We start from the raw sequence: 23046 nt of genomic DNA, 5'->3' as shown, positions 1-23046 counted from the left end.
CACAAGTTTAAACCCAGCATGGACAATTTAGTGAAACCCTGTCTCAAAAGAGTTAAGGATGTAACTCACTTGTAGAGCACCCTGGATTCGATCCCCAAAACTTAAAGAAAATAAAATTAGTAATTTGTCTAGGGTGAAACTCAAGAGTACCTGGGTAGCAGACATGAGGCCCTTTTCATAATAAAGTATGTTATTTTAAATACTAGAAAATTGTCACCTGAAAAGACACAAAATAAAATTTTCAGGTCTTTTATTAGCAACTGTTAGCAGTATTTAAAAGCTCATTGTCACTACAATGCCTATCTCCAAATTTTTTTCTATTTGTCATTTTATTAATTTTAGTATCGACATTTCAGAAATAATGTGGCCGCATTTCACTGAAATAGGCACATCAATCCACACATCTTGCTCTTTTTGTTTATATCTGCAGTCCTATTTAAATTCAGAATATCCAACTACAAAAGGTGTGAGAAAGTTCTATTTCAGGCTTATGAGAAAAAGTACAGCAGAATGTGATTCAAATCTTAAGCTGTCTTTATTTCTGTTCCACTAAAATTTTACAAAAAGTTATACTGAAATAAACAGCTGTAGGAAACGAGTGGTTGCAAGTTCCCCTCACTTTCTAAGCCCCTCTGAGCAGGAAGTGAGAACAGTTGGTGAGGCAGCACCGCCTCCCTGCAGTGATGACACTAGGGTCTATGCAGAGAGCTACCATACAGGGCAAAAACCTACATCTGTGCCTGCCTGGAGCAACCGTGTGTTCAATCTGCAAATGCTGATTAAAGAGACACCAGTGTATTATCTGACAGTTTTAAAGAATTTTTTTGAAATAGCAGAAGAAAGCAGCATGGATCTTCCTAGTGGAAAAGCAGCTACCATGTCTTACCTGAATCAAGGAAGGACAAGCCTGGCATCCAGCCCACCCTGGACAGGCTGCACCCAGGGTGTATATACAGACCATCTGGGAAAAGTAGTGCTTAGAGAAAGTGGAAATGGTCTGTCCCAAACTGTGCAAGGCTCTCACACAGAAGTCACTCTTCTGATCATCTCACCAGGATGTTTCATTGGCAGGACTCTGGTGCAAAGCAGTCCTTATTCTGCAGTGTACCCACAGGCCAGTCCAGATGCCAGCCTGTTCCTGTCATGTGCTGGCCTGCAGCTCTGGGGTGTAGCTTTCTGGTTTTATCAAAAGGCATTGTGATTAGGTAGGAAAATGGCAAAAGTAACAAAAATAAAACCAAATCAATACTTGTGTTTAACCAGAATCTACTGACGTTATCCTTAAAAGATTAAATGAAATGGGAGCTTCGTAACTGTATTTCCTGGTCCGTTGTATTTATAAAACAAAAAAGAATAGTAGGTATGAAAATAAGATACAAATGGCATGGTCTGGAAGTAAAATAAGTCAAAATGCTAAAAAGTAACATTTACCTCCTGTGAGTAGAAGTGCTAGAACTGATGTGTACCTGTACCCATGCCATGTATTAGATACCCTAAGCGTTTCTTAAATTCAAGAGAATACCAAGTGAGATGTGGTGATGCACATATGTAATCCCAGCACTCTGGGAGCCTGAGGCAGGAGGATCACAAGTTCAAGCTCAGCCTGGGCAACCTTCTGATTAGCCAGATCCTTTCTCAAGAAAAGGACTGGGGATGTAATTCCTGAGTTCAGTCCCCAGTACTGCAAAATATAATTCCTGAGTTCAGTCCCCAGTACTGCAAAATATAATTCCTGAGTTCAGTCCCCAGTACTGCAAAATGTAAGAGGAGGAAAGAAGAAACCAAATCTTGCCAACACAGTAATTTGTATTTACATAGCACCTTTTAGCTGATAAACATGTACTGATTGAGTTCTTAATGTCCCTGAGGGAGCTCTTGTGGTGAATCTATCCAATAAAATTCAGTTTGCAGAATTAAAACGTCTAGGACTGGAAAATGTGGCTCAGTGGTGGAGCAGAAACAAGTATGAGGCCCTGGGTTCAACCTGAGCACTGAAGAAAAGAAGACAGAGGGGTGCAGGGGGTGGGAGGGGTGTGTTCCCTTGAAGTAGGGGGTAAAACTTATAACCAGGGAATCTGCTCTTAGTACCAAACCAGATAATCAGACATCTTTTTCATTGATATTTACCAGTATTAACTATAAATTCTGCTTCTATATCTCAGGCCTAAGATATTTCCCCACACTAGCTTCTGTATTACATAGTGATTATAATGTGGTGATCACTGAATTGAAGTACTGAATCTATCAGATACAGTCTCCACATAGCTTTTGGGCTAGTGTAAGTCCTAGCAGCTAAGTCTCAGGCTCGGAGAGTAGCAACCAAACCTAGGAATTCTGATGCATAAGGGGTCCTTCAGGCTAGCCCATCACTGTCCATGAGTGGACTCAGGACAATTTGAGAGGAACACTAACAGTGAAGTCCAGCCCCATACTAGATTAGTCATGACTTAAGGCATGATAAAAATGTTTGAATTTGAGAGTCTTAGAAACACATCCATTTCTGGCTAAAAGTCTTACTTCTTACTACAGAAAAAAACAAAAACTCCAAAGCCTGACAGTACACCTTGGAATCTGTTACCAGGGAAAAGCTGCCTCTGGGATTTTTAGACACCTGGGTATACACCTGTTGTGCAGGGGATGACATTAGAACAGTCCAAGGAAAGAACCTGGGGGACCAGCCAAGGCCACTGATTTTTGGACTAAAACAGCTAACATTTAGGAATCTTCAAATTTGGCAAAAAGCTTGTGTGCTAAAGCAGCATCATCTGCTTTAGTTGAATAGCTTAACTATTCGTATCCTCTTTCAAAAATATACAATTACAAGTCATTCCAGCCATGAAAATGAAAAAGTGTAGGTGGTAACCATGGTAATGAAAAAAGTACAGGCAAGTAGAGGTAAGAAGAATTGTAGGTGTTAAGGAAGAAAATGAAACAAAATTGATCATGTTTAAATACTTTGCTAACTTTCACTTCATGTAAAAGAGCCCTTAATTGTGTACCTATGCTAACCTGCCTATAAATTTCACTATTTTAAACCACTTCAAATCTAGCGAATTCAAAGTTGATCACAAGAAGGGAAAACTACTAATAGTATTGCAAAATGCTTTTTCTAAAGTCTCTCACAGGAAAGGAGCCATATATTGACGAATAGTTTAAAGGAAGAGAGGAGGAATGTGGTAGCCTCAGTTCCTATGCAACTCTGGAATGATTTGTAAGCCCTGAGCAAGATGATCCCGAGGACTTAGCATAGGTTCCCTAAGAACCAATGTGCCAAACCAGAGGCAGATGAATGCCACAGATCCACCCTACATGAGTCATACACAAGGAATATATAAAATAATACAATGAGCTGCAAGCACAAAGTATTAGGATTTCCACTCATAGTTACTCCAGTTAAATTGTATTCTATGTATACAGAAAGAGAAAAAAATTACTGCCTGATAAAAATTTGGAGATCACTGCTTTTTTATCAAAATACTCAAAAGTGGGCCTTTGTGGACAAGATGAAGAAATAGGAATTGCATGCAAGTTTTGTTGGAAAACATATGTAATAGGTCATACTATCTTTAACTAGATACATATTCCTGTAATAGAATGCTTGGTATTGTAAAGACCTCATTTTCTCCAAATGTTTCTCCCATAAATTCTTTTTTGGAACCTGGAAAATGATTGTACAGCTTAACTGATTGAAGAAATAAGCAAAATCATTGAGGTATCTGTTGAGTTAAAAAAAAGTATAATGAAGTCCCAATTGCTCTCCCAAATAATTCAACAGCATTCTATGAAGAAACAGTAATTAAAAACATGTGAAACTGTTGTAAGACTAGTTTTTTAAAATCATTTAAACATAATGGTTTATAAACAGGCCATATATATATGCAGGAAATTAGTATCTGATACAGGTAATTCAAAGCAGTAGGATAAGGATGATGACATATCCAGTTAGAAAAGTATTGTGTCAGACTGAAAAAAGATAAAATATTTTCAAGTTCTAGAATATAAACTAAAAAATATTTAGTTTTGAGGAAGCCCAGTGGAAAAACCTAGAAGCTATAAAGGAAAGATAATAGATTTGACAATATAAAAGTGAAAAATCCCTGCATAATAAAAGACACCAAAATAGATAAACAATAATGAGCCTATCTGCAACATATATGACAAAGGTTAATACATTCTCGTAACCTATAAATAACCCCTTTTTTATCAGGATTAAATTTCAAAGAACATGGAAAGATAAATCACAGAAAAATAAATACAAAGCCAATAAACTCCTGATACCGTTGCCTCCATCTCATTAGTAAAGAAGAACATATACTGATACACTGTTTGTCATCTAAGATTGGTAAAGGTTAAAGAAATTTATTGTTGGTAAAGGCATAGAGAAATAAGCATTGTAGTATACATTACTGGTAATTTTAAGTTAAAGTAATAGAATTTCTAACCTTTTTGAATGCAGTTTGCCAATGTTTATCACAATTTAGAATGAGTTCCAGCAATTCTATTTTTAGAAACATTTTCTAAAGAGTTACATATATATATAAATGTCCTTATATTTTTATATTATGCTTAAAATGACATAAAGTCAACCTAATGTCCAATTAGGTAGGAAATAAATAACTTACCCATATGGGTGATTGTTATTGTACTGGTTAACTACATATTATTATTATTGTGTAACAGAATTACCCCAAAATTTAGTGGCTTATGACAATGAACATTTATTAGCTTCATAGTTTCTATATGGCAGATACTTAGAATTAACATCGATAGGCAGTTCTGACTCATCATCCCTCTTGACATGAGCTAAAGGCTGACGTGGAATTCGCCAATCTGCCTCCAAGATGGCTCACTCCATGACTGACAAGGGGTTGGCTAGAAGCCAGGTGGTGCCCACACAGCCCTCTCCACTGGCTACTGAAGTGTCTTCACGGTATGGTAGTTGGCATCCTCCCTGTGAGCCATCTAGGAAAACCTGAAGCTAATTTTTTTTTCTTGAGACAGGATCTTGCTATGTAGGGCAGGCCAGCCTTGAAGTCATGGTGATCCTCCTGCCTCAGTCTCCCAAGTGCTGGGACTACAGGCACGCGCCATCATGCCTGGCAAAAATCTTAATTTTTAATGAGTTTGAAGTGTTTGCAAACATAGAAATGTCTAATAGGCGGTAGCTATATGAGACCTAGCAGTCAGGAGATGTGTTTGGATGTATAATCTTATGACTTAGAGTATCAGTGAAAATGAAAGCCATGGGCAAATAATCACTGATTTTTTAAGAGGAAGAGGTGCTGCAAGAGATTGAAAAGGAATGCCAGAAATGTAAATGAAAAACTGCCTGGGCAGTGCAGTCACAGAAGGCAAGAAAGATCTGGAGTGCCATACTGAATCAAGCGATTACAAATCAAACACTGTGTATCAAATAGGAAAAAAGCTAATAAAATAAGAGCTCTCACCCATGGTGCCAAGGCAAGATACTTCTATAGGATGGATGTGATGAATGGCATTAATGTCTTCTGGTGCAGTGCTTATTAAAGTGTGATGTGCATACAGTCATCTAGGAATCATATTAAGCTGCAGCTTCTGCCTATATAGGTCTTGTCTAAAACCTGAGAGTGTGCCCTTCTAAGGTCCCATGCGATGCCTGTGTGGCTGGCTAGTCTGCAAGCCACATGTGTTTCTGCTGTAGTTCTCAAATCTTACTGAATAATCACCTGGAGGTTTTCACACAGATGAGCGGGCTGCCACCCCCACAGATTCTACTTCAGTAGGTCTGGGTAGGACCTGATCGTGTGCATTTCTTACAAGCTCCCAGGGGATGGTGCCTGTCGTGGGCCAGGTCCCCAGACCCCAGCTCAACTGCTGACTCCAGCACAGAAATAGCCAGGGAGCCTGTCTGGGCTTCCAAATATATTGCAGACAAGAATATTCCTGCACATCACTGCAGTCATGTCCATTACCACAGCTTTACGGTTGGTTTCTCCCTGACTCCATGCTTACAAGGCCAGAAGGCCAGGACCTGTATTTATTATCCATTACTTCCACAGCTAGTTTCACACCTTAGATTCATTCTTAATTAGTTTATTCATTCCCAAGGCTCTCAGCAGTGAGTGCCTACTTCGTATAAAGTCCCAAAGCTTTATCTGGCTTAGTATAGCCATTTCATGATATTAAAGCAAGCAGCAGCTTACGAGTACTATTTCTTTTACTCAAGGGATGCATGTTTCACCACAGTCACATTTTTCCCCAGAGTGAGACAATTTAAGGAAACCAGCCCCATTCAATAAAGAGGAAAAATCCTATCTGAGGAATAAATTCACGTATGTATTTATTAAGTATGCAGATGTTTAATGTAAGGCATCTTAAGTCCATACTAGAAAACACCAATAACCATGACGCAACATGGTGAATATCATCTGAAAAAAAGACTGGCATTGGCATTAAAGCTAACCCAGCAGATACCTCAGTCCAGTAGCACAGAATGTGCTTGTTATTAAGAGCAGCAGACACACAAAGGTGCAGAAAAATATCAGCAGGCAGGAGTGACTAGGAAAAACTTCCTAGATGGAATAATTTCATGCCTTTTCACAGGTATTATATATAATATATAGTGTGTACAACATATGTAACAAAGTTTATACTATATAATACAGATTACATCTAAATATACTGTTTAGATACTGTGTATTAATGTATGTATTGTATATTATAGACATTTGTATGTACTATATTGTTATGCAAAATGTATACATCGCACATATAATGTACATGTATCATATGTATTAAATAAATAATTGTGTGTTAAGTTTTTCACTGTTAAAAACATTAGGTATAAAGCACAATATGTACCCTCAAAAAAGGCTTATAATCTAGTTTGAAGACAGAAGAGCACAGGAAATTCAACACTAGTGCATATTTTGGAAGGAAAAAACTAGCAAGAAAACAGAGCCAGGGGCACGAACACTAGAAGAGGGTGTCTGGGGACGCAGAAGTGCTAATCCTTCAAAGCACTTATCAGTGGAAACTAGGGGTTGTGGGAAGGGAGATGATGTCAAGACCCGGGGAGCAGCTGCTTGGTCCTTCGTACCTTCCCTTCCGGGACCTTTCACATCCAGCAGTAAAGAGCAGAGGGTACAGGAGGGGATCGGCAGGAAAAGGAAGGGCTTTTTTTGTTTGGTTTTGTGCTTTTTGTTTTTGTTCTTTGCATGGAAGTCTCGCTGTGTGGCCCAGGCTAGTGCTGAAGTCACTATGCAGCAGGCTGAGCTCGAACTCGTGGGGATCCTCCTACCTCAGCCTTGCGAGTGCTGAGATCACAGGCGTGTGCCACCACCCCCGGCAGCGAGAGTTTTTAAACAGCGCACACCGCAGCCGCAGGCCTTCCTTCAGGGGTCCCCAGGCCCGCCTGGCTCTCAAGCCCGGGGCCGCAGTGAAGCCGCTGTTCCCGACCGACCGACTGGAACGACTCCTCCTCCGCGCAGCCGGGCCCCTCCTCCCCGAACCACAGCCCTCGTCCTGGCTTGGGGCTACCCGCATGGCCTTTTGTAGGTGAAGGCGGACTCCGTGACACACTGACCGCGGAAACCGCACGTACGCTCTGAAATTGCCAGCAACCCGAGCGGGCCCGAAGACCGGAAACACACTACTTCCTTCCGGTCGGCGCCGCACGAGACGGGGCGGAGCAGCGCGAAAGGGGGCGGAGGCTCGTGTTGACTGACAGCTCCATAAACCTATGGGTGCAGCCGCGGCGGTCCGGCCTCCTCGGCGCGCCCCTTCATGGGGCTGTAGACGCCCCCTAAGCCCCCCATCGCAAGGTGTTGCACAAAGCTCCGCTGCTGCCTGGTCCTTCCTTTCCCCGCCGCGCTGCGGACCGCGTGCGGCCCCGCCCCCGCGGCCTCAACGCCGCCTCGCCCGGCTGGCCTTTCCCCGCCCGGAGCCGAGCGTGAGGACTGCTGAGGCCGCAGGTCTGTGGCTGCGTGTCGGGCAGCGAGGGAAGCGCGGGCGCCAGGTCCCCGAGGTCCCGCGGACCGCGCGGACGCCGGCTGCGTCCTGCCGAGAGGCGACCGCCGACTGCTCCTCGGGCCGCCCCGCCCCGTCCTGCCCCGCCCCGCCCCTCCCCGTCGCGTCGCCCTGTCCGGGAGGCGCGGCCGCGGCCCCCCACGGCGTTCGTAGGGAACCTAGCGCGCGGGAAGCGGGCCGGGCTGGAACTCGGGAGTGGGCAACTTTGCGGAGCGCCCTCTCCGCAGCCGGCTGCGCGGGCGAGGGAGGGCGTAGGCTCGGACCTCCGCGGCCGCCGCGCGGTCCTGGCGAACGAATGAATGGCCAGTGTCCGAGCTTCTGCGCCTGCCCTCCTCTCCACCGGCGCCCAAATGAGGCGGGGTGGCGGGGTGCGCGGCTCAGAAGAGCGGAGCTGGGTGCCCCGCCGCGCCTGGGGAGCGCACTACTGTACTAGACAGCCTCATTAATAAAGGATCGCCTGCAGGTCCCTTTGCAGATGTGTCAGCTGGTATTTCTTTCCACTCGCCGGAGGAACTTTTGTTTCAAAGTTCGTGAGACTACTGCAATCTAGATTTACTAAATTTACACTTTAAGTATTTGCTGGCTTCTGTTTTAACCTGTTAGAATTTATGGATGGTGGGGTCTTCAGGGCATAGCCTTGGGATCCTTAGGCCTTTTGGGGGATAAGCTCATCTCTGGCTGGACCACTTTGCTAACGCTGCTTCTTCCCTTCACTGCTACAGTTTCTCCGTCTCCAGTGCTTTTGAAGGCACAGCATTTAAAACTTTTCAGCCCTCAAGTCTTTTTCTTCTCACAATTCTTTCAGTGATTGAATGAATAAACAAATTGTATGGTGTAGGTTGGTTCTCTTCTACAGAGCACGTTGTTTAGGGATTAATAAGCTGTCGAAGCAATCATGCCAGGCTACTGATCATATTTAATAAATAATTAGTAAAATGCTACTCTGTTCAGAGGAGTGAGGCAAGATGTTCCGGGGGACAGAATTAGCTTACTCACTGCCACCACACCCCCGCCTCCCACTTGCAGCTTCCAAACTAGGCGCTGCACCCTGCCTGTACTCCCACTATTAACTCCCTGGGATAGCAGCTGCCCTGATTGGCATACACCCCCCGCTGTCATCACCACCCAGGCATAAAGCTTGCAGTGTGAATTGCTTTAAAGAACATAGGTGTTAAAATTCAGATACCTGAACGAAGACAGTGTATCAGTGCTTCAAAATCTGTCAACAAATTTACTACTGAATCCCTCCCACGTGGTCAGTTCCCTGGAAGATTTAGCTTCGGCATAGGGAACTGTAGAAAATAATATAACACTGTAATTATCCAGCAAGTTGCATGATAAGTGTTATGGCTCATGTGAGGAGACGGTCAGCAGGGGTTGGAGCTTCCAAGACCACTTCCTCTAAAGGAGATGGGGGCTTGTCTGTTCAGCTCACCTATCTGGCAGTGCCTGCTGGAAAACAGGTGCTTCAAAAATACGATTGAGTTAAATGTTTCTGTTGTATCTTGAGTATACTTTGACTGGTTAAAGATTTGGATGGGAAAAATAAGAGGGGCTGCTAAGCAGGGGACAGCAGCCCAAGTGAAGTCACTTAACCACAATTGAGCAGAGGCTGTATTGTGGGGAGGATGCTGCGGTATAGCTGGGGCCGTTTATTGTATTTCTGTGTTGTTTGTAGGAGTGATTTGAAGAAAAATGTATGTGAATCTTTGACATCATGATGTACATACGGCAAAGAAAAGAGATAAAAACCACCGAGGTTTCTGAGGACTTTCCAGCACAAGAAGAAAATGGGAAGCTGGAAAATAAATTACCATCTGGTAGGTGATTTAAACTGAAGCAGGATTTGGGATTGCTTTTATCTTTGCTTGATAAATTATCACTCTCCAATAGGGTAAAAATTGCGTGAGACTTAACAGTTGAGGAAACTTGTTCTAGCACTCTGATATTCTGATTGCATTTGGATTATTTTGGTTTCACGGTTTTAATTAGATAAAAGAGCTTTGATTAGAACCCTCTGTCAGTTTTTTGTTCATTAACTTAAGGTTATGCTAATCTGATCCTTCCACTCTCTACTATAATACTTTTCTTCACCATTCATATTTTAGTTTAATTTTTCTGGCTTATATTTGTTAATAACACTAGACAGCCTTACTTTGGGTTGCTTTTACTAAAGAATTGACATATAAATCACAATTTTTGTATTCTTTGTTTTCAGTCAAATCACTGAAATTTTTTCCTTTGGTTTTTTGTGGAAGTGGGGCAGGAAAAATTATTAGAACTTGGTAAATTGTTTATATAATGCATAAAGACTTGCTAAGTGGTACATCAGATGGCATTATTTGTCAACTTCATGCTTTGTGAATTGCTTTCCTAAGAATGGTCAAGATCTTAAAAATAAGCTTGAAAAATTCCATGCTTATCAGCCGTTTTGGATATCTGACAGAGTTTACAGTCTTTACAGACATTCTAATTATTACCAGCCATAACTAATAAAATAATTTGAGGATGCAGTTTAATAAAATAAAAGAAATCTGTTTTGGAAAGTTATGCCACTCAACTCAGCTATTAACAATTAATGCATTTTTTTTAAGAGAAAAAAATAGGCGCCAGGGATATAGCTCAGCAGCACAAGTGCCTGCCTGGCAAGTGCAAGGTCCTGAGTTCAATTCCTGGTGCAAAAAAAAGACAGAGATAAAAAATAAAATTTCAAAACGAGATAATAGAAGAGTAACAATGGTTAGTACTTTCCACATTGTTATCTTTAGTTACTTAGAATACAAGATATAGGCATTTAATTGTCTAAACAGTATTAACACAAACATTTCTTTTCAATGAACCAGGAGAAATTAGTATAACTATCTTAACTATTTTGTGTGTGTGTGTGTATACATATATATATAATATATATATGTATATATATTTTTGCTTTTCCCTTCCTTCTTTTCTTCTTTCCCTCATCCCAGTTTCTCTTTCCTCTTGAACGGTTTCTTCCTATTTTGCAGTATCACTTGTACATTTTGGATTTTATTTACTTTTTCAGCTTCTCACCCTAGGGGGACAATACGATGTTTGCACGGGTCACTCTGGTTTATTTCATTTATGAGTATGGTCTTGAGTTACATCCATTTACCTATAAAAATCTCGAGTTAATCCTTCTTTATAGCTAAGTAGAACTCCATTGTTTAAAAAGACTGCATCTTTTTTTGTCTGTTCCTCAGTTGATGGGCATTTGGGTTGTTTCCAAGATTTAGCTGTTACAAATTGTGCTGCTGTAAACATGGTTGCATATATATCACTGTGGTATGATGTTTTCTGTTCTTCTGGGAAGATACCGAGAAGGGGAATAGCTGGGTCAAATGAGACCTCCAATGCTAGTTTTTTTGAGGAATCTCCACACTGATTGCCACAGTGGTTGCACCAGTCTGCACTCCCACCAACGGTGGAAAAGAGTTCCTTTTTCCCCACAACCCTTTCAGCGTTTGTTATTGGTCGATTTCTTAATGATAGTCATTCTTTCCAGGGTGACGTGGAATCTCAGTGTTGTTCTAATTTGCATCTCTTGAATGACCAGTGATGTTGAACATTTTTTCATATATTTATTGGCTGTTTTTATTTCTTCATCTGAGAAGTATGTATTCATATCAGATGCCCATTTTGGATTGGGTCTTTAAATTTGGTAGGTTTGATTTATTTTTGGAGGTTCTTTATATGTTCTTGATAGTAACCCTTTGTCTGAGGAACAGCTGGCAAACACTTTTTCCCACATTGTGGGTTGTCTCTTCCCTCTGTTGGTGGTTTCCTTTGCTGTGCAAAAGCTTTTTAGTAAGATGAGATCCCAGTTGTTGATCCTTTGTGATAGTTCCTTTGCAGTCAGTGTTTTTTTCATAAAGTCTTTATTAGCAACTAATGCATTTTAGACATAGTAGTTTCTGAATATAATACCAATTCAAGTTTGTTTCTTTTAAATGCAGTTATAACTAGGGATTATTAATTTTACCAAAACAGCACTTATCATATCAGAAAAAGACCTGAAAACTAAAGAAAATTGAAAAACAAGCAAAAAAATACTCCCTTGAATATCCATCCTAAGACTGGAACAGATGACACTGTTCCTCTTGCTGTTTCAGTTTCATTCTCTGAACCTGTGTACTACCCCCTACCCCAGCATTCATATGTAGTTGTACAAAATTGAGATTCATGTGTTGGCTGGTAAGTGGCTATTTTTCTCTTACGTTATGAACATAAGCCAGTTGATCCACGTTAAAAAATACTGTTATTACCCAACTCTGGGGGGCCCAACAGACCAGGCTCACCACCCTTCCCAAAATGCCAGTCAAGGAGACCAGCAGTGATGAAGGGCAGGAAAGAGCCATAATCAGTATAGCCGCGCTAGCAAGTACAGATAGAGGCTCAAGATTGGCTTAGAGGGGCTAATAGAAGTTTGGGGCTTTTATAGAAAGAAAGGAACAAAAACAAGGGCTGGGGGTTTGCAGGACTACAGGACTTCGCTCACTGTTTAAGCTGTCCTGGGCAAGTCCTGGTCTGGTTGATGGTCTCTCAGGTTCTCTGAAATCCTGGGAGAGACAGTATTGCTGTAGGGGGCGGTTCACTTTGCCTCCTGGGATGACAGCTCCTGCTTTTTCAGCCCCCTCATTTCCTGTCCAGTGGTGACTGCTCCTGCTTACGGGCTGGCCTCATTGTGGGGTGGTCTGTAAGGCTATACTTTTACTGGAATCTGAAGTGGCTGCAAGTTTAGGACAGTGACTCTTTGAGTCTTGCAGGCACTGCTCCAGGGTGTCTGGAACTGTGTGTTGTAACAGCTGGCAATTAAATGTCCCTGAAAATCCTGAAAATTACTTTAATTACTCTTATGTTGGTGACCTTACTTTTGAAGAGAAATGAGGTAGGCTTGGTAAACTGAAGGTTAATACGCCTTGTAATATATTCCCTGAGTGATTAGCATGCCTCTGTGCCAACAGGAGCAGGGATCTGTCCCTTAGTTTTAAGGTGGTAAAGCAGACAAATAAAATGAACACCAAGATGCCAAGCTTAATCCTGCTTTTAGTTACCCATTGAGAATCTGTAGACTTTGCCTGTAAGCCCCTGTTCCATTGTTAGTATATAATATTACATGGTGTGCAGTAGCGTAATTAAACTAATTCCTCGTGTAATGCCAAAATGGTTTTTTAACCTTCTAAAACAAATAGAATTGTGATAAATATTCCTGTGGCCAAATGTTTATTTGAAACTTTAATTATTTCCTTAGGTTATATGCCTAGACATGGAACAATCAAACGGTATGCTCATTTTGATGGTTTTTATTCCTGTTCCCAGGTTGAATTTCAGAGAGATCTCAACTTACTCTTCTCCCACCAGGATTTAAAGATGTCTAATACCCTTTCTAAAATAGAGTACTAGTGTTTTTTAAGCTATCAAATTGGCCAGGATTTTAAAATTACAGCTCATTGTTTTGATTTGCATTTTTCACACTAGTGAATTTGAGTGGATTTGAATGTTGTTTCTTCTGTTACATTTATTGATCATTTTTTTCTTTTGTGCATTGCCTGTTTATGCCCTTAATCTGTTTCCGACTAGAGTACTCACCTGTTTGTTATCTTGAAAGTATCCTATATTAAAAATATTTAAGCTCTCTTACTTACACTGTAAATACTTTTCTTACCTTATATATCCTTTTAGTTAATATGTATTTTTCGTATGGTTTTTTTTAAATAATCAAAGTTTTGGTAACTATTAATGAATAAGCCACAAATTATGCAGGAGTCATCTAAAAGATTGTTCACACCTTAGACCTATAGCCCATTTATTCCTCTAGGTAGCAAACTTCATAGAGTCTGGTTGTTCATTGATGGCTGGATATTAAACGTGAATAAGACAATGCATTTGTCCTTGAGGAGCTCACATTCTAATTGGCAGAATGAACAAATGAAGGGTTAGGGACATTGGAGTAAAAGCTAATAAGAGCTAAAAACAAGGTGGGTATAGTGGCACTTACCTGTAGTCCCAGTTACTCGAGAGGCTGAGACGGGAGGATTGCTTGAGCCCAGGGGTTCATGACCATTCTGGGCAACATAGCAAGATCCACTCTCCACAAAAAGTAAGAGAGAAGCTGGGCCTGGTGGTACATGCCTGTAATTCTAGCACCCTGGAGGCTAAGGCAGGAGGATTGCAAGTTTGAACCCAGATCAGGTAATTTAGCAACTTGGTGAGACTGCAACTCAAAATAAGAAACAAAAAAAGGCGAATGTATAGCTCAGTGTGAGGTCCTGGGTTCAATCACCAGTATGAAGTGGAGGGGAGAAGGAGAAGGAGAGAGAGGGAGAGGGAGAGGAAGAGAGAGAGAGAAAAGCTGTCTACTGGGGGACAGGGAACGCTGCAGGCAGCTGAAACTCATTTTACCTGATAGCCTGAAATAGAATTATGAAATCCTAAAATTTTCACTGAGTTATTTATGTTTCCCTTCTCTGAAAGGTTGTACCAACAGAAGATTTTGGAAGATCCTGTCATTTACAGTTGGTGGAACTACTGCCCTTGGTATTGGACTTCTTACATCAGTCTACCTTGCCACCTTACATGAAAATGACTTATGGTTTTCCAACATTAAGGTATGAGGTTTACATGATGATGGTATGATGTATTCATTGGCATCTCCTGTAGCCATGCAGATGAATCAGAACACCACAGTCTTGCCATAACAAATACAATCTCTGGAAAGATTTGACTCTAGAATAAAAAGCTTGTGTTTATTATTTTTAAATAACGTGAGAATTTTTGATCAGGTTTTCATTAACCTGAAAACTCTAGAATTTTTCAAAATATGGACCATGAGATTGGTGCTGTAGGTCATAAGTAATGTTTTTCTTAATGAAATCAAATAGAAGAGAATGCTATCACATATAGTTGAGAATTGTTTTGTGAACTTACCATTTTGGTTATGTATGTGGTGCAAATTGAGTCATAGTAGAAAATGAAGTGTTACTTCGTTTTGTTTTTCTGTTGGTTGCAAGAGGGAAAAAGGAAGAAAGAAAATTGAAAGCCATTGTTCTAACCTATGGAGTCTCAGCCAGGCTCCACAGATGGACTTCAGCATGCTCTTATCTTTCTAGCACTATTTGCAGTTGATCTTTTGAGGTGGGGAAGTAATACTTCCTTTGGAGAAAGGAGCCAGAATTTTTTCTGATTTTCAAAAGGATCTGTGACTGTTTTGGTTTTTTTTTTTCTTTCAACATTTCTCAAACTTATTTTGGCAGTGTATTCAGAAACAAGCTTATATACATTGCCAATGTTTTTGATCCAAGTATATTTTGGTTTTGATCCAGTATACTGAGATCTTCGATCTTACTATCCATGGCTTCTAATCACTAATTGCCTGCAAAGGTAAATACTTGCCTTTAAATCTGAAGACATCATATTGAAGAGAATTGATCTAAATGCACTTCCCAGGCCAGGCATGGTAGCGTATGTCTATAGTCCCAGCACTTGGGAGACTGAGGCAGAAGGATTGCCTCGAGTTCAAGTCCAGCTTGGCCTACAGAGTGAGTCCAGGCCAGCCTGAATTACATAGCAAGACCCTATCTCAAGAAGACAAAGGCACTTCCCAGAGAGAGGTTTTGTTTTGTTTTTTTATGATACTAGGGGTTAAACACCACCCTGCCCTGAATCTCCAGCCTCCCTCCCTCCCTTCCTTCCTTGAGACAGTCTCACTAGGTCACCCAGGTTGGGCTTGAACTTGTGATCCTCCTCCTTCTGCGTCTCAGAGTGCTTGGATTACAGGCCTGCACTACTCCCAAAGAGTTTTCTAAAACATTTTGAGGTTTAGTCCAATTATGAGAATGAGTCCCCAGATGAGACTATTTTGAATGGCAAATCTAAATAACTTCTATGATGCTTATTTTTAAAACCTGACATATTACTTCATGAGTGCAGCACATATCTGCATAGATGTCTTTATACGCATTATTGTGGTAACAAAGAATAACTCTTATCCTTCAGGAACATTTGGTGGGTTTTTATGCCAAGAAAAATTTTACTCATCTGTTTTTACAATGGAGCACTTATAAATAGATTCCCTAGAATTAAGCAGTGTATGCTTATTTATTAACGTATTTTGAATAAAGGCTGAAATATCCCAGTGTGGGCATCTAGCTAAAATTAAATGTTAGTAACAGTGTAGCAAGGAGAAGTGTTGAAAGCGATCATCTAACTTAATTATAAACTGTAATTTTAGCTCTCTGATTTAAAGCTTATAAGTAGCCTTTCTAATATCCTTAAATAGGAATATGTCATCATCAAAAACCTAAACGTCCTTGAATTTTTTCTTTTTTTTTTTTTTACTTTCCCTAGATTAAGAAGATCATTATACTTCTACCCAGTATTTATTGAGTACCTGTTGTTTAGGTAACATTAAATTAAACTCTCTGGGGGATATGGAAGGAATAACAAAGCCTTCTGAGTTTGCCAGCATATTTTCCAGTATAACAAATGAATTCAGAAAATATATATTAAGCGGCAGACCAGCAGAATACCAGCAGGCACTGTGTTCATGGTAGCAAATCCACTAAATAAGAAATGCTCTGTTCTCAGGAAGCTTACAGAGAAGATACAGACAGGTATTCAGACATCTCTGTGACGTCAGAGTCAGCTCAGGGATGAGGTGAGACAGAGTACTGTGGGAGTAACAGGAGGGGAACCTGGCCTGATTGGGAGCGATCAGGGAAGGTTTTCTAGAGGAAGCCATGGTTTCTAGAGAAAGCCATGGCTGAGGCCTGCAGGATGAGTTAATGAGACACACTAGGGAAGAGAGGTGAGCATCATAGGAGAGGGATGCATACTGGAAATTCAAAGAACAAGGGAGCCTGGGACATTGAATGTATCAATACCAGTGCAGGAGAATAGATAGGGAGAAGGAAGGGTCTCAGAATGGAAACAGGCCAGATTGTGAAGGACCTGTGCTCCATGTCTCAGAGTCAGAGCTCTCTGTGAATACAGTACGGAGCCCTGTTTTCCATGAGGCAGTGTTTGTCTTTGAAAAAGATGAGTCAGAGCCGGGGATGTAGCTCAGCGGCACAGCACCTGCCTGGCAAGCACAAGGCCCTGAGTTCGATTCCCAGTACAAAAAAAAAAAAAAAGATGGTTCAGGCTGTAGTGTGGGGAACAGATTTGAGGCTGGCAAAGCTAAAGACAGAAAACTGCTGCAGTAGCTCTCAGTTCAGTAGACTCCGTAAGATCTGAAGATCCAACTAAGGTATCTAATACATGATTCTTTTCTGTGTGCCAGACACTCTTGTAAGCCCTGGGAATATGGCACTGAATATGATAATGAAATTTTATTCTGATGAGGAGGAAAAAAGTCAGAAGCAAAACAAAGCTTTGGTGAAAGTCAAACAGGATGACGGACATAGTCATTAGAAAGCCGCTAGGAATTAGAGAGCAAAGCAGAGTACTTCAAGGACAAGCCATGTAAACCAAGGCCTAAATGCTAAGAAGGAGCCAGCCAAGCTAGGATCTATGAGGTCAGAGCACAAGGAACAGCAAACCCAAAGGCTCTGAGGTAGGACTGAACTTGGGACGTTGAGAATGGGAGCGAAAGCACATGTGGCCAGAATTTTATGAGCAGTGAAAAGAGTGGTACAAGAGTGGGAAAGAGCAGATCATATAGGGCCTCATATGCTGGAAGGAACCGGAGAGAAGTGAACAGAGTTGGAAGTTTATAGGAAGCAGCCTTGGGAAGATGTACTGATGCCCTGTTTGCGTGGATGGTGAATGATAGGGAAGGATGAGCAGTGACCACCTGCCTTGTCCCATGTGCTGCTGGGTAGATGGAAGCACATGCCATTCACTGTGACAGTGAAGTTACAGCAGGAGCAGTTCTGGAGGGTGCAGTGACTTTTGACACCAACTGTTCAGGGTTAGATCACAATTCCCAGCTTGAGGGTACAGTTTCCCACAAGGCTGCCTTCGCTTCAGATACCATTTTCAAGTCTGGGGGCTCCTTCACCTCATCCTGGCCACAAATCTGATGTTCCCAGGTTCAGCAGTTCCCTAGAACAACTTGTCACTGGCTAGCGTGGACCTTTGCTTTAGTGACATTGGAAATTAAAACTAAAGCAACAGTATGGATTTACGGGCAAAAGCAGGTAATTAGAAAGTAAGGGAAGGTGATAAGGACTTCAGCTTAGGTAGCTGACAAAGATCAAGCCAGCCCCTTAACAAAGGGGAATGAGTGAAAAGAGAGAAAAGACCCCGGGGCAGATAGCTGGGAGGGGCACACTCTGATGGAGAGGTCTGGCCCATTCCTAAAAGAAGGGAGGCCAGTTTTATGGGGTGTGGTAGTGAGCCGGGGTCTGGTGGATCATCTCAGTCCTGTTTCGTAGCTTCGGAGGACTCCTCATGATTTGAGGGCAGTTTGTTTCCTGTGAGATAATTGTCTCTGAGGCAGTCTCCATCAAGAAAGGCTGTGCTGGAATCCAGGATGACTAGGTTAGGGCATTGGGGATTTCTGGGCATAGCTGAATGTCCTTATAATCTCTTACCCTGCTGTCCTCAGTCTGGAAGGGTGATGAGATAGGCTAGGTAAATTTGAAGCTAATAAACCTTGTTTGGCCAGCTTTTAGGTAGACACTCCCTGAATGACTAAAAGGTCTATATACAGAGCTAAAAAGGACTTAACTCAGCATTTTACACAAGGATGGTCAAGCTTTGACCTATTAGACATCTGTTAAGAGTCACCGTTTTTTAGCAAAAATCACTTTTAGGTCCTTAACTACCTCAGAAGAAAACACGAATCATGGTTTAAAGGAGTAACATGTTAAGGACTCAGGAGTTTGTCCTCTGTCCCTGTGGTGTGAGAAACTCACAGAATTCAGAAAGGACTAAGATTGTGGGTTCGTTACAGCAAAAGGGTGCAAACTAGAACAAACCAAAGGGAGAGGTGTGTAGGGCAGACTCTAGGAGGAAAGGCTGGACTCAAAGCTTCCATTGTCCTTTTCTTGTGGAGTCAGGCTGTTAGGCTCCTGGCATATCACTGTTTGGTGGGATACTATGTGAACTGATGACCCAGGAAGCTCACCTGAGTTACAGGAATCCATTGTTTTACTGTCAGTTATGTAGGCACAATTGACTGAATTGTGGGGGCTGGAGGTTGAACTCACCCTCCAGCCCCCATGCTGAGTCATCTCCTTAGAGACTAGGCTGGAGAACCATCCTGCTTCAGTTGTTAGCACAACTGTCACATGTGCTCTGCACAACCTACTGTGAGTGACAAAGACACTTATAACTCAGAATTTTAAGAATTTAGAGACTACCTCCCAGGAGCTGAGGACAAAAAACACCTAAACATTTTGTTCCTACAGCTTAGAGGTTACCTCCCAGGACCCAGGATAAAAACCACCAAATTCTCTGTTATGCAAGAGGTAAGACAGAAAACGATGAGCTGAGGTTTGGCTGTGTGAGGAAATATTTTCAAAGCAGTCCAAGCAAAGACAGGGAGTAAAGGAAGTTGAATTTGTCACATCAAAGAGTTCATCACTGTTAGAAATGGACATTTTGATGTTACCAGCTTGTAGATTTGTGGGCGAGATTGGTTCAGAAGTGTGTAGAGTGAGAAAAGAAAGAGAACCCAGGCCAGTTTCTGTCTGTGCCTCAGATGCCATCTGGGAAGCCATAAAGCTGGCATATCGTCTAACAGGTGTCTCCCCACCCACCACCCTGTCCCCCAAAAGCTACCATGGAGCTCAGAATATTATTTAGCTTTTTCCCTTTATTCAAGGAGTATTTCATAATACAGAGGATTCCATCACAGAGGCAATCCTCTAATGAATTCCTCTAATCCTCTGATGGATACTCTAAAAGGGCAAAGCCCATGTTCCTACTTCTGTGCTGCCCTTACTGCCTGGCGCGTTATCAGTAACCATTTTTCTCAAGCCTGATGACACCTCTGCATAGGCGTTTAGGTCATTTTTTAATCTAGATTTTTCTAGATCAGCACCATCCGGTAGAACTCTCTGGAATAAAGGAACTGCCCCATATCTGTGCCATCAAGTATAGTAGCCGTGGCTATTGACCATTCAAAGTGTGGCTAGTGTAACATGAGAATTTTTATTTAATTTTAATTAGTTTCAACTTTAAGTTGAAAATGTACATCCATTTTCTGTCAATGAGCAATTGAAAATTATAATCACTAGTGACGAGAGAACCTTACTTAGCCAAAGGAAAAGCTCATTTTCAGAGTAAATATGACTTCGTAAAGTAAGTCCTAAACTTTAGGCAATTTTCGTATTGAGGAATTAGAGAATATTTCAGAGAGGTTAACATTTTCTTTTGTATTTGTGGCTTGGAACTTACTCTTATCAAAAATTGCTAGGCCAGTTTATAATGAAAATACTTTGATCTCATGTTGAATACTTAGAGTTAGTTATAATTATTCAAGGAGTAAAAATACTGCTTATAAAGTAGAAAAGTCATGCAGTGACTTTGTACATTTAAATTACTTTTTAAATATTCATTGAAATGTTAGTATTTGAAAAGTGGGAACCTTCTTTTGAGGGCTTAACTTGAAAATTATTAGAAAAGATACTGATTTTTCAATGTTCATAGAAAATCTGTATGTTATCCTTTGTCAGCATATTTTTTAAATTAAAAGTTACTTTCCTACTGTCTTAACAATTGTGTTTTCTGGAAAATTGGAAGTACTACACCCTTTATTGGATGTCTGCTCTGTACTCAGCACTAATTTATATGCATTTTGTACATATTTTATTTAATCTGGCAGCCTCCAAAGCCCAAACATTTTAGCTCTAAATTGTCCTTTAAATGCAGCCTGTTTTCTCACTGCCCTTTATTATAAACAAAACAAACTAAAAGGGCAAAGCCCATGATTCTACTTGCTGTGCTGCCCTTACCGCCTGGCACATTATCAGTGCCAAGTAAAGAATGGTCTGTTTGGAGTAGCATTGACCTCTGGGGTTGAGGGAAGTGGGGGAGGCAGACAAGGAGGGAGGCCACAGCTGCGGTGAAAGATTGGGCTTTGGGACTGGAGCAGAAGGGTGCAGCTTGGAGAGACAGCCTGCCTCAAGGGAGAGGATGCCCTTAGTACTGGCAAGTGAGGAGCCCCGCAGTGCATTGTAATGATTCATGTTGAGTAGATGCTATAGTAAAAACTATATGGTCTTGATTCCTTTTATTTAATGAATATGTGTCTTCTTGTGGTATGAACTGTATTGTGACTGTGACACAAATTTAAAACCAAGAAGAATACCCAGTATTCACTACTCTTACCAAAAAGTTTTCAGGCCTGAGGAAGTAGCTTAGTGATAAAAAGCTTGCCTAGAATGCATAAGGCCCTGGACTCAGATCTCAGGACCATGAAAATAAAAGTTTTAATTTTTCCCTTCTGTTCCTCAGTCTTCATGCATATGTATTTTACTAATGTAGGACTCCAATATTGATAACTTTTATAACTGGCTTTATCTGCTCTGACATGTTTTCTTTCCCATGTATATTTACATATCGTAACAAAACCTCTGCGTTTATTCTGTAAGCAACTATGGTTATTCATGGGATTATCAAAAAATACAGTGTTTCCTTTGTTTTTTTGAGACAGGGTCTCATTATGCAGTTCAGGCTGGCCTTAAGCTCAGTTTGTAGCCCAGGCTGGCCTCAAACTCACAACGTTCCTCCTGCCTCAGCCTCCCAAGTGCTGGGATTACAGGTGTGTGCCAGCACACCTGGCTTTTTTCTGTGAATATTTAAATTTTAAAACTATTTTACACTAAAAGATACATTATTATTAATTCCCCTTAAAATACTCCCTCTTGTTTTGAATACACTTATCCCATCATTCTTACCACTTTTTCGAGCTGTTCTTGAAGTCATTTTTCATGTTTCTATGAAGTATGATGGAAAAAAATCTGGTGAATGTTGATGCTGAGTGCTGGCCAGTGGACAAGGAGGCTCATAAAAATGTTATGGTTGTGTCCTCATCTTCCCCAAAGTGACAATGACCATGAAAGGTAAACATTTTGATTTCATTCAGGACATCAAGACAGCACAGCACCACAACTAAACACACAAGAAAGGACTTTTAGAGCTGCTTCAGAAAGTGGCGAGAGCAATGGGATGCGTGTGTCTAAAGTGAGAGACGATATTTTGATGGGAGTTATAGCAATGTATCTTTTCCTATACTTTTTAAAACTTAAACACACACTATATTTTTTATCACTGCTGTAATTTAATATTTTTGAAGTTTTTATATTTTTCATTTTACTGTTTCCTTACTGCCCAGTTTTGGCGAGTTAGATTGTTTGTAATTATGTCATTACACTGAAACTTCTTCTCACTTTAAAGTGGTAGTATAAAAATGGTGATTCCTCCTTTTCTTTTTCTTTTTCTTTTTCTTTTTCTTTTTCTTGGAATTAAGTTAGAACAAGGAAAGAAAATGAAGATCGTCAGATTCCATCATTTTTTTTTGTACCAGGTATGAGAACTAGGGCCTCATGCATGCCAAGTATATACCCTACCACTGAGCTACACCCTAGCTCCCACAGTTCATCTGTGGTGAACCTGAGTGCCTGTAAGGTGGAGGGTATCCAAATCTAGTGAAACGCTCAAAGGAGCGTAAAAGATACTGAGAGAAGACGCTCCAGGATGCAGATCTCAGATGGTGCTGGCAAAGTACAGTGCCCACCCCCTTTCTGGTTCCTGGCATGTCCTGAGGGTAAAGCCACCCTGACTGGGAGCATGGACGTGGAAGTGAAGGTAATGGCAGAAGCATTCCTGGATGTATTGGTAGGAAGGAAAAGCAAGCTAGACAGGCTGAAAGGAGTCATCACAGAACAAAGCTGTAAGAGGTGGAATGTAAGAGAATAAGAATAAAAAGACAACTTGTAATTTGACCAATGCTGAAGCTGTCAGTCTCTGTTAACTAATTTGAGGAAAAGACTAAAGACTTACTCTTATAAAGCACCCTGTATCCTAAGAAAAATTTTTCTGCCCTGAGTCAGGCCCCACAGCTCTTCTCTG

General features: G+C 41.1%; 1 protein-coding gene across 3 annotated transcripts in view; it reads left to right on the top strand.

Annotated features, from left to right (window-relative positions):
* The first annotated feature begins 7875 nt into the window (after positions 1-7875).
* Dpy19l3 (dpy-19-like 3 (C. elegans)) overlaps positions 7876-23046 on the top strand; it is a 78863-nt gene continuing 63692 nt past the window's right edge. For all 3 annotated transcript variants that reach the window (XM_005400090.2, XM_013522544.1, XM_013522543.1), the window contains exons 1-3: positions 7876-7952; positions 9686-9827; positions 14500-14633. In XM_005400090.2, the coding sequence (XP_005400147.1) occupies positions 9725-9827; positions 14500-14633 (237 nt within the window). In that variant the 5' untranslated portion in view covers positions 7876-7952; positions 9686-9724. The remainder of the gene's footprint in view (positions 7953-9685; positions 9828-14499; positions 14634-23046) is intronic.

The sequence above is a fragment of the Chinchilla lanigera genome, unplaced genomic scaffold (genome assembly GCF_000276665.1).
Source record: "Chinchilla lanigera isolate Chin_1 unplaced genomic scaffold, ChiLan1.0 scaffold00067, whole genome shotgun sequence".
Classification (NCBI taxonomy): Eukaryota; Metazoa; Chordata; class Mammalia; order Rodentia; family Chinchillidae; genus Chinchilla; species Chinchilla lanigera.
The sequence above is the reverse complement of the archived record's forward strand: the minus strand, read 5'-3'. Positions and strand labels throughout refer to the sequence as shown.